The sequence below is a fragment of the Castor canadensis genome, chromosome 16 (assembly GCF_047511655.1).
Source record: "Castor canadensis chromosome 16, mCasCan1.hap1v2, whole genome shotgun sequence".
In the NCBI taxonomy this organism is placed as follows: Eukaryota; Metazoa; Chordata; class Mammalia; order Rodentia; family Castoridae; genus Castor; species Castor canadensis.
The window spans coordinates 43,566,387-43,578,944 of NC_133401.1; the positions used below are offsets into that span (position 1 = coordinate 43,566,387).

The following is a 12,558-nucleotide window of genomic DNA, read 5'->3' on the forward strand; positions in this document are numbered from 1 at the left end:
AGCCAGAATTACCTCTGTTTCTTTGAACATGTGTGATCTTGTTTCCTCTTGTCAACAAAACTAAAAATAATGTGTATTATAATTACATATAGTGATGTATAGAAATAAGTGGCTAGAATATACTTATGGCTAGATGAGGCTGGCTGACCTAGTTCATGAGATAATTCAATTAAAGGTAGTCTTGTTTCTCTTTCTAGCACTCCCTGTAATACAGCCTCACTGAAATGTAGAATTTGTGTTCTTTTTAGAGTATGACATCATTCATTACTTAGAAAACCTATCACTCTTACAGAGCATTGAAGAGTGTAGGTAGAAAGACCAGCAAATCCTTCCTTATCCATGTAAGCAGCTCTTCCTCCAAACAGTTAGACACACCTAGGGTCGGAGTATTGTTTGAGAACTTTCATTACATTAACTCAAAAGAACACCCCAATTTTTTGAACTAATGTTTATTCAATGTATACTATGCCTACCAATGTAAGCCACTCTTCATTCATGTGCCAAAGAAGGGACTTTCTCACTTTCATGTAGAAAGGTGACTGTTTTGAAAGGTGTCAGAACCTGTTTGGATTTACTTGTTTATTTATCTTAGGTCTTCTGGACTGAGAAATCTAAACAGAAAACCACCCGAGGTTCTGTAGGTGACAAAAAGATCAGAGAGCCCCAAGAAATTAATTCATACCTAAACATCAAAGTGACAGTGAGTTGAAACCAAAATTCTGCTTTTATTTCTTGCATCTGTCATATTCTGTTTGAATACGAATTTCTTGAGAAGCAGGGTATGCATCTAGGTTTTTAAGAAGATGATTTTGTGTTTAGAAGATCGGTTTTTGTCTTTGCTTATAGGTATGCAGTAGGATCACTCAGGTCACAGTTTTCAATGTGTACATGCGGTTGTATGCCAGGATAGACTTTCTGCAAGGGCAGTACAGTTCCCAGTTTTTCTCCCTTCTTGATAGAACCTTTATACTTAATTGGCTTAATGTAGAAAATTTTGACACAGAAACCTAAAAGAAAATAAGTCTAATTATTCATTATCTGGACTTCAGTAGTCTTGAGTCAAAAATTTAAAACTTAAGAACAAAAATAGAGAAAAAACAAGTTAGAGAGTGGAAAGAACTCAAAGGATGAATAGAAGAAAATGACAGAATCCTATTAAAATGAAAGACTGCAATTACAAGATGCCAAAGGCAGAATAGATTCAAATGAAAGCTCAATAGTGGTATTTAAGAATAGTAGCAGAAAAACATCAGATAGTAGAAAATTGACCCAAAACAATGACATATTCTAATAAAACTATTAGACTGTAAGAATGAAGAAAAACATAAGTATCTGGAATAGAAATGTAAACTTTCCTAAATATAAAAAAAACCTTTTTTTTTAAAAAAAGGAAGGACTCACCAAGTAGAGTAATAGAGTCAGTATAATGAAATAATTATGACAGGGACCAAATATATGAGTCATTCTATAAATGTGAAAGGGGGCTAGTGGAGTGGCTCAAGTGGTAGAGTGCCTGCCTAGCAAGCATGAGGCCCTGAGTTCAAACCCCAGTACCACAAAAAAAAAAAAAGAGGATTATAAATGTGAAGGGACCTAACTTTCTCTATTTCAAAATTTTCCCCATTGACTTGAAAAGTAAAGTCCAGTTCTGTGTTGTATAGAATAACACAGTGATTGAAAAGGCTAAAAATACAGACCTGGTGAAATATTTGCCAAGCAAATGGAAGCAACAAGAAAGCAAGTGTTACGATCCTTTCTGGTAACATACTAGAAAATGGAATTTAGGCCAAAAGGCATTGAAACAAGACTGCTAAGGATAACACTGTGTTTTGCTAACTGCCTTAATTCCCAATGAAGACACAGCAGTTACAGTTATCCCTGCATTAAATAGCACAGAAAACTTCTGTTTAAAGCAGAGACAGTAGGAGATGCTCTCAGCATAAACAGGTCAAGTGACCAAAAAAAGTAAAGCTATGGAATTGTGCTGTCCAGTAGGTAACCACTAGCTACATGTGGTTGTTTAGCCCTTGAAATGTAACTAATCTGAATTAGGATGTGCTTCAGGGTAAAATATACAATGCATTTTGAAGATTTAGTATAAAAGCGTAAAATAGCTCAATTTTTATATTGATTGTACATTTAAATAATATTTTAGAGGTATTGGGTTGAATAAAATATTAAGATTTAATGTTTCTTTTTACTTTAATAAGGCTACTTGAAAATTTAAAGTTACATAGATAGCTTGTGTTGTATTTCTATTGAATGGTAGTGCTACAGAAGATGTAAACTGACTCTATAAGGTAGGTCTTATGAATGTACATTAAAAAAGATATGTGAGACTTCTATACTGAAACTACTAGTGCAACAACTAATATAAGCAATGAAAGAAGACCTAAACAATCAGAGGATATAACATGCTCATTGGTTGGAAGACTTTAAATTTTTTAGTTCTTATCCATTTGATCTATATATTCCCTGCAAACCCAATGAAAGCCCCAACAGGATTTTGGTGGAGATTGACAGACTGGTTCTATAATTTATTTGGAAATGTTAATGGCTAGGAATTGCCAAGACAGTCTGAAAGAAGAACAAGGTTGAGAAACACTACCAGGTATCAATATGTATTTTATATTATTGTAAATTAAGGCGTGGTATTTATGCAAGTTGACTAGCTGATGAGACATGTCCAGAAACAGACCCATAGATATTCAGATCCTGATTTCTGACAAAAAGATATTGCAGAGAGTAGAAGAAAAAAAATGATCTTGTCAAGTAATGTTGCTGAGTCAATTAGAAATCAGTGTAGAAAAAAAAAATCTTGATCCCTGTTTCACTCCTTACACAAGCCATTATAGATGGATTCTAGATCTAAATCTGAAGGCTGAAACAATAAAGCTTATTAGAAAAAAACTTAAGGGAATATCTTCATATCTTCAGGGTTGGCAAACAATATGGGAAATTGTTAACTAAATTTAACTTTAAAAATTAGAATCTCTGTCTACTAAAAAGACACATAAGGGAATGGAAAGGCAGCCCACAAAGTGGGAGAAGAATTTGTGTGTACATATTTAACAGAGGACTAATATCCAGAATATATAAAGAGCTCCCCACATATCAACAAGAAAAGTACAATACCATAGAAAATGGAAAAAAATGTTCAAATATGCATATCAAAAAAAGATGATATTCTGGGGGGGAAAGAGGGGAAAGGAAAATTATGGAGGGGTGAATTCAACTATGATACATTGTAAAAACTTTTGTAAATGTCACAATGTACCTCCAGTACAATAAAAAATAGATGATATCCATGTTACAAATAAATATGGGAAGGTGCCAATTTCATCAACCATCAGGGAAATGAAAATTAAAACCACAATGACATACACTACACACAAGTGAAAATGAAATTCAGGGGTAAATTAGATGACATTAAGCATTGTGTGTGAAGCAACTGGAACTTTCATACTCCAGGCAGGAGGGAAAACCAGTACAGCTACTTTGGAAAACTGGGGCAGTATCTAGTATAGCTGAAGACACACTTATTCCATGTGACACAGCATTCCCATACAGCATTCTGCCAGTTGTTAAACAGGTTGATTCTGAAACCGGATAATTAACAGCAGGGTAGAAGTGAGGATGTTCTGGTCCCAGTGTAGGATGAGCCCAAGTGAAATGCTGTGCCTATAAGCCCCTAGTCTGCTGGTGGCCCACAGTAGAATTAGTGTCAATTTTAAGCAAGTGTAAAAGAAAATCTCTGAAAATCCTCATTTATTCTTCCCCCAATGTGTAGTCATCCAATTAAATAGCTATAGGTCCTTTGGGGATGGCTAGAAATAAGGTTACAAAATAAATTTTTGGCTCTGCGGCAGGGCCCTTCTGTAGGGGGACTCACTCTCTTTCATTCAAGGAACTCTGGGACTAAACTGGCTCAAGGAGTGACCCAGCTTGTGACCCATTATCATGATGATTAGAGTCAGAATTTTGTTCATGAGATCTAGAGCATTTCCAATAAGGCTTTCGTAGACTGCCTATCTATGCAGTTCTAGGGTGACCATAATTAACTAATGCCACAGTACTCTGAGGTTTGGATGAACCTGATTGCTTCTTCAGATTGCTGCCTGTAAGGTGATCATGCTGACCGTGGCCTTGGCCATTAAGTGCCACTCTTTAGAGAACCCAGGTTAATAGTACCAGTTTCTGTTGTCATTGTAGGTCTACAGAGGACAGTCACCAAATAGCTTCTCAAAGACTTGGGTTCCCTTACAACCTTGGTGAAGGGGTGCCCTCTGGACCCACTCCCTCACCAAAAAATGCATATGTATGTGTTCATTAAAAGTGCAAGAGGGGTTGGGGTTGTATCTCAGTGTAGAGCCCTTGTCTAACATGAACAAGATCCTAGGTTCAATACCAGGCACAGCGGCTCAAACCTGTAATCCTAGCTACTTAGGAGGAAGAGAGCAGGAAGATTTGATTCAAGGTCAGCCCAGGCAAAAAGTTTGTGAGACCCCATCTCAACCAATTTTTTTAAAGGTGGGCATGGTGGTGTGTGCCTGTTATCCCAGCTGAGCAGGATGCATAAATAGGAGGATCACGGTCCAGGTCAACCTGGGTATAAATATGAGACCCTATTTGAAAAAAGCCTAAAGCAAAGAGGACTGGATCATGGCTCAAGCCATAGAGTGCCTGCCTAGCAAACACAAGACACAGAGGTCAAATCCCAATACTGAAAAAAAAAAAAAAAGAACTTATATGCATATAACGGTATGCTAAATATCAAAAAAAGTGAACATGGATGCAAAAATGTCAGTGAATCTCACAACTATGATGTGAAATGAAAGAAGCCCCACAAAAAGGTCATACATACTATTTATGATCTAGTCTATGACCATACCACCCTGAACACACCCCATCTCATCTATTTTATTCTATATTTTAAAACAGAAAAGGAAAAATTATTTTGTGGTGTTGGAAGCTGGGAGAGTGACTGACCTGTAGCACAAGGGATCTTGGGAGGCTGGTCATGATCTGAATGGAGCTGTACACTTACACATTAAGCATGGTTTTGTGTGTATGTTATACCTCAGTTAAACCAAAACAACCAAACCTTACAATTCGTGGAACTGTATACTTACTCATTGTGCACATTTTTGCACATACATTATCCCTCAATAGTATTCAAACAACCAAACAACAAACCCCAAACCTGGCATAGTAGGAGACCTACTTAAAAAATAGAGGGCTTCTTTGGGAATAGTTCATTCAATTCTTGCAGAAATGTCAACACTTAACAAACTGTGAGATTTTGGTAAATGAAATTTTCTGTTCATTACAGATAATATTCCTGAAAGTGATTTTGTTTAGAGTTTTTTTTAGAAGCAAAACTACGTGCGCCACAGAAAAGGAACACCTTCAGTTGGCTACACAGTTTGGTGGATTACATAGGTTTCAGGAAGAGTGTTGGAGCATCTTTGGAAACGTGTTCACCATTTTTGTTTGGTATATCCTTTGTGATGTAGGTTTAATCATTTTGAAAAAAGTATAAAACATCTATTATGAAACCTGCAGGTTTTAATGCATTAAAGAAATATCAACATCTCCAGTAGGTATCCCAGGTATGTCTACTACCTCTCTTACCTCTTCCAGATAGCCGAACACTGTTGTTGATTGCATTTTTGTTTTTATAAGGTTTCTCCTGACCCACAATCATTCCAGTGAATGGTGCATACACGGTAGATCCATCAGAGCACAGGACATCCACACCCTGGTGAGACCTCTGATCTCTAGAATGGAAATAAGGACAAGCAGATGAAGGAGTTGCCCCTGAGAACCTGATTACCAGGAATGTGGTGCTAGCCCACTGATCTCAGCCTAGGGCATCAAAAATTCAACCTTCCAGACATGTTTAGATGCCCCATTTTTCAACACTCTGTTTAGCCTAGTTTTAAGCTGTCTCTCTACAAGTAGTAATAACCATGTTGTAAAGATTAAAGCATTTAAAATAGTATTTGGTACATGGTAAACCTTAAACAAATATTAGTTATTATTATATGATATCTTGAGGAAATGAGACAGAACACATAAGTAAATTTTATAGCTGTCTGAATCTTGACCCCTTCAAGACCATTTTTGAAGGATTGTCTTTTTATGGGAACCTATCATAAAAGTATAACATGTTACCCTAGTCTTATTTTTCTCCCATTTAAAAAGTCCCTGTAAACATCATTTACTGCATCTGGTATTTTAATGCAGTGACGGATACCTCCTGGGTTCAGTAAACTGCATGGAGCACAAACACAAAATGATTCCAGATGGTGAGGTTTCTTGAGGTTGTCTCTAACAATCCCTTGGCTCTGGATTTTTACTGCTCTCAGTATGTCTGCTTCCTACCAGGCTCTTCTCCCATCCAATAGGGTACTCGTGTACAGTCAGATTCACCAGGATTTTTAGAGTTGTGTATAAGGCAACATGGATCAGGTTCCAAGTGAAGAGCCAAGAAGTTGCTGTATAAATCAAGCGCAAAAACTTTAGAGTATGAACTAAATGAGTTAATTTTGCCAATACGGAGGCCATTTTTCCATGTTCCCCGTCTCTTAATCCCACTTAGGGTGTTTGAGTTTGCTTTGTAAATCATATCTGTATAAGGGAGAGTTCTACTTTAATCAGGATGGAGATCACTGATACAATTGTACACCTGACAGTTTTATCAGATGGTGTCTCCCCAAAGTAGTATGCATATTATTAAAAATCCACAGATTCCTCTCTCATTGTCTGGAAGGGATCAAGAGGCTCTCTTGCCTGCTGAGGGTCAGCCTCTAATGGTCAAATTTCAGAGTGTGGTTCAGTAACACCAAGGCTGATGGGAAAATAATCCAAAACCCTGGATTCAAGTGTAGCCTTTACCATCTCCATCTCCAGCTGGGCTTGATGGACCCTTAACTGTTTGGTCCTTCAGTTCAAATTCCTTGTCTATAAAATGCAATATGATGTGTTTGATTTTCACTTTGGGAAGTTAGGTGAGGTCAGTCAGTTTGTAGAGACTTTGAGAGGAAAGCATTGTGTTTATTCCCTTCTCTTTTCCTTATCTCATAATCTGTTCCCAATTTAGAGTCCATCCTTAAAGCAAAGTTCTTGGAAATTGCTCCAAAGACAGCAATGTTACACACATCTCTGAGTTTTCCTACTGTCGGGAGGTCATTGGGAGACCTTGAGGGCAAGGACACTAAGAAAAGAAGGAGGAACCAAAGAAGTTGGTGGTTGTTTGTGAAACACCATACCTTTGAGCAGAATACTGTCCACAGCCATGGCTGTCACATGTCCGGATCTCATTGGAAGACTTGCCAGCACATATGTTAGCCCATGGCCCAGCCAGTGCTGAAAAGGAGAACTGTGAGAGCTTGAGTTGTCTCCAACCTCCATTTACTTATAAGTCTCCAGGGGATTCTGAGAAGTCTACTTCCCTCATTCTGTAGCTTATGGGAAGATCTTCCTTACAAAGTTTTCTATCCTGATTCAAACATAAAATTGACTTTTTCCCTGGCCACAGAACACTGTTCTATGGCCTAAAAGATATTTACTTATTTATAAGCATTAACCTCCACATTATACTTTATTTTAGATTATCCTCTAATGTGTGATTTATGATTTTCAATTTTTTTTGATTTATTAGCTAACAGAGGGACCATTGTGCTTAGGTTAAGCAAAAATAACCAAACAGCACAGCTCAAAGAAATAACTTTAGAAATTCTAAAGTAATTTTGAAATCCTTTGTGGTTCTAATAATCAAATACAAGCAAATGTTTGAATTAAAGGCAAAACATACTTTAGTCAAGTTTATTCAACCCTAAATAAATCTCTTTTCTATTTGTGAACAAGGAAGAGGGAGAGTCTAGAAATAATCTAAAATGTCAAAGCAAACCAGTTACTGGTGTCTCAGGCCTGTAATCCTAGCTACTCAGGAGGCATAGATCAGGAGGATCAAAGTACAAGGCCAGCCTCGGCAAAAAAGCAAGACCTTATCTCAAAAATACCCGACACAAGAAAGGACTGACAGAGGGGCTCAAGTAGTCTAACATCTGCCTAGCAAGCAGTACCACAAAAAAAAAAAAAAAAAAAAGTCAAAGCAATTTCATCTGGAGTGGAGTCAGATAAGAAGTGAGAACAGAGTAGAAGTGAGAAAGGAAGTAGGAACAATTATGTAAAAAGTTACCGAATGTTAAACCATGCAGAAGGGGCTGTCTCTCTCAGTGTACTTTGTGCAAACATTAAGCACAGCTTGTCTTTTTGATGTCACAAGCACTGTCAATTGAATTAAATTTCCTGATATCCAGTGTTAACATTCATAAAGATACAGTGAAGAAACTCAATCTTTCCTTTTGAAACAAGCTATACATTTACTGTGAAGAGAAACTACAGATACCCATTAAGCATACTCTCTAATATAATTAAAATGTGGGCTTTAGAAGTCTTCCATCTTGGATCAAAGCTTCAAATTAACACCCTGATCAAGATACAGGGCCATCACTCTGGCAACTAGCATTTATCCTTGGAAGGTGAGGCATATATATTAGACAATTTATTAATCTATTTTTCTTTCTTCTTTCTCCCTTAATGCTATAAGCAGTCCCTTTGTTCTAATCTACACCACCTTTTGTGTTAGAAACTTTCTAAGTCCGTGTACAAGTTTTTGTTTTCTAGTTTTGTTCCAGTTAAATCCCAGACCAAGATTGGAAAGCTTTATGAAAGTCTTCCTACTCCACATTAATGTTCCCTCCTTAAAGAACCAGAGCATTCAGGTAGAAATGGAGAGACTTCTCCCCACACCATACATCCTTCCTAATCTATTTTTAATAGCCAATATACTTTTTTTGTGATTGTGCTACTAATGACTTTTAAATCTACCACTAAAATCTATTTGTAAAAATTAGCCAAGAGTCTAAAATTGTACTTTTGACTTACCAGTGGAAATCAAAGCAGCCAAAAGGAGTACTTCCATAGAAAACATCTGAATTTTGCTTTCCTTGTGTTTCTTCCTCCAATTAATATTGCCTCCACACTGTCTTTGAAGAATATTCAGGTTTGAATATTTCTAGCAATTTAGCCTTAGAATTCTTTACCTCTTCTTTCTTTAATTTAGTATAAGACACAAAATGTAAGAGGATGGAGCAAGTCAAATCCTAATATTCCATGGACAGCTATTTGACTTGCCTTTAGAACCTATGGAAAAGCCTTTGATCTGAAGAAGCCAGTTTTATTGGAAATACTGACTAAATATTAACAGGAAATGATAACACTAGGTGCAGATTGATGGTCTTTTGGGCTGTGGCTAGTAGAATACTCGTGAATAATGGTGTATTAAGTACTATTTTTTGTTCATTTCTTGAGGAGCACATATTTCAGAAGAGAATTGATCAGTAATAATGTATGATCCCTCTATAACATTTTTCAGTACGGTATATCCCTTAGGATTGTTTTAAATTATCAGTTAAGTTGGATTTCATCTGTGCAATATTTGTAGATAACTAACATTTTGATAAAATGTGATTTTAAATGTTTGCTTATTTGTAATAAGCAAAAGCATCTATCAGTAGAGGAAAAGATATCTGAATTATGATATAGTGATATAGAGTATAATATAATAGTTTAAAAGAAGATAATCTCTATGTATTTGTAGAGTTAGATTTCTTGAATAAAAAAGCAACCTTTTGTTTTTGGATGTTAAATGCTCTCTGTACTTTTCTATGTACTTTAGTTTTCTGAATTTAAGATAAGTCAGGTATATATTAGCAGCCCCTTTCTATCTTTAATCTTAAATGAGGACCTGAAATTTTCTATAGAAGCATCACCATTTAAACAATTATCAGTAGCCACAGGAGGTTGGAATTGTGGCCCCAAATCTTCACCTTCTCTGTATCCACACACTTGCTGTGTCTCAATCAGGGTCAGAAGGGGACTTTGTCAACCATGATTTTAGGTCAACTGTGGCTTTGACCCATAAAATGAGGCAGAGGTGACAATGTATCAGCACAGCCTGGGCCTGTGGGTCTTTTCCCTTGTACTCACCCTCTTGTGTTCTTCCATCACAGTGGGGTGTACATTCCCAGGCTAACTTGCTGCCCTGGGAATAAAATGAAAGTCACGTGAAGCAGAGCCAACCCTGCTGAACCCAGTCCAGCATTCCCTATAAAGGTATGAGCAATAACTGACTGTCACTTGACACCTTTGAGGCTCGGGATGTATGTCATGCAATGATAACTAAACTACACTAATTAGACTGCACACCACTTGGGTTCACACACAACCCTTCAAGGAGGCATGTAGGGTATACAGTGCAGAAGGCCAACATTTGAATGTGTCACAGAACCAGGTACTGAAAAAAGAATAGAGCACTAGTACACACAAGTTGCAGAAACAGACACAAATGCATACAATGTGTAGTCCATGATAAAAGCACTGCTCAGACCACTTAGGGAAGAGAGAAGTCATCCATAAATAGTATTGAAACATCTGGCATGAAATAAAAACTTGATCCTTACATCAAAGAGAACCAATCATTTCTATGCAGAATCAAAAGGAGGGAAGGGAGAGAGGCAGGGAGGAAGGAAGGAAGGGAAACCATAAATTGTGAATGATTTTTAATGGTCTTGGAATGGTTAAGCCTTTCAAAGAATGTCAGAAACTATGAAGGAAACATTGCTAATGTGCTGTGTGGCAATATAAAATTTCTATAAAACAAACAGTGTCCTAATCAGAGTCAAAAGACAGTAATCAGTAAAAAAACATCTCTAACACGTAGGACATGCCACAGAAGGGGCTCATTTCCCTAATATACTGAGAATTCTTAAAAAGTAAAAGATGTAGACAAACTGATGGAAAAAATGGGCAGAAGATATCAACAGATTTTTACAGAAGAATAAATACAAGTTACCAGTATGAATTTGAAAATATATTGCTCTTCTCTTGTAATTAACAATTGTAAACCAGAATGAGGTAAAGTTTTAACCAATCAAATTGACAAAGTAAGGGTATATGGAGACGAACACACTTACTGAAAGTAGAAGTTGGTTTAGGCTCTTTGGGAAGGATAATTTAGCAGTACCCCTCACACTTTTAAAAGTACAAAATCTTTGCTCCCACAATTCTATTGCTTTTCTACTTGTAGCCCCCTTCCTCCCATTTTCCTGCCTTTGGTATCAGCCTTTTTCAATGACCTTCCTCTCTGAAACCAGAGCACTCCTCCAAAGCGCAGAAGGTGGTAAAATCCAGTTTCAAAGCCCCTAATGAAATAGGGCCTATGCAAGAGTCATGGATGGTGCAAAGCTGACCTGATTAGTTTGTCATTGAAAAACACAAAAAGGGAGGGAGAGACAGACATTGTGTGACTCTTGATGGAAGTACACACGCTACCTGGGAATTACTCTTGCTAAAAAAATGAACTCAGGACTTATGAAGACTTTAGCTCTTAACTATTAGGTTCGAGAAACAATGGAGGCAGAGGCCAGCTGGTGAAATGATACCTCAGGGAGGCAGGCAGTTAAATGGACTATGGGAAGCTCTCCTGGGTAAAGAATTTGGTTTCTTCCACAAATATAAGGAAAGGAAAAACAGGTAGGTATAATCTGTGGATTAAAAAAGATTTATGCTCATTCCTGTAATCCTAGCTATTTGGGAAACTGAGCCTGGGAGGATCATGGTTCAAAGTCAGCCCAGGCAAATAGTTCATGAGATACCCCATCTCCAAAATAACTATAGAAAAATGGACTAGAGGTGTGGCTCAAACAGTAAGAGCACCTGCTTTGCAAGCACAAAACTTTGAGTTCAAACCCCAGTCGCACCAAAAAAAAAAAAAAAAAAGATTTATGAGATTGATCAACAAAACGCAATGTACGGACCTTGTTTGGAGTCTGATTAAAGCAAAAGAGAAAGAGAAGCAGAAGTGGGGACTGTAATGCTGCTCATTTTAACACCGATGACTTTAGGGATAATTTTAAGCAGAATGCATTATGACTTTTATGATAGTTGATCCTTTAAAAATACATGAATATGAAGTCATATTCTCAGATTTGTTTCAAAATAACCCAGGAGTCTAGAGAGTAAGGAAAAGTAGGTTAAATGCAATTTGCCATGACTGGCAGTTGTTGAAGGTAGGTGAGTGTCATGGGAGCTCATTGTTCTATTCTCTCCAGTTTGCTTGTATTTAGGGCCGGGTTCTTCTGAGGCCCTCGCTGTGTTGTTGATAAATGTTGGAGATATTTATACCCTGCTGCAGCTTAGCAGATATCTTTCCTTGTTATTTCTGTTATTTCTCTGTTCTGTTCTGTTCTTTCTCTCTAGTTAAGCCATTAGTCAAGAAAGTATTTGCTTTTCTTTGCTTAGGGCTAATTGTGTCTTTTTGTTGATAATTCCTCTGTTGATTCAAGAAATAGCTATATTGAAGGTTCTGATTAGATGTATGATACATTATTTATTGCAGAAATCACTCCAAAATCCAAAACAATATGAAACAAATCCCCTTTACCACTTTGGGTATATGTATTTCTTCTTTTTAAATTGTCTTTATTG

General features: G+C 37.0%; 1 protein-coding gene across 1 annotated transcript; it reads right to left on the minus strand.

The window, feature by feature from the left end:
- Window positions 1–705: 705 nt before the first annotated feature.
- On the minus strand, window positions 706–9,225 carry Lect2 (leukocyte cell derived chemotaxin 2). Its single transcript, XM_020161242.2, has 4 exons — window positions 8,956–9,225; window positions 7,275–7,371; window positions 5,635–5,780; window positions 706–1,007 (listed from the first exon to the last, which is right to left on the minus strand). The coding sequence occupies exons 1-4, from the start codon at window positions 8,999–9,001 to the stop codon at window positions 841–843; spliced, it is 456 nt and encodes a 151-aa protein (XP_020016831.1). The 5' UTR covers window positions 9,002–9,225; the 3' UTR covers window positions 706–840.
- Window positions 9,226–12,558: the final 3,333 nt, after the last annotated feature.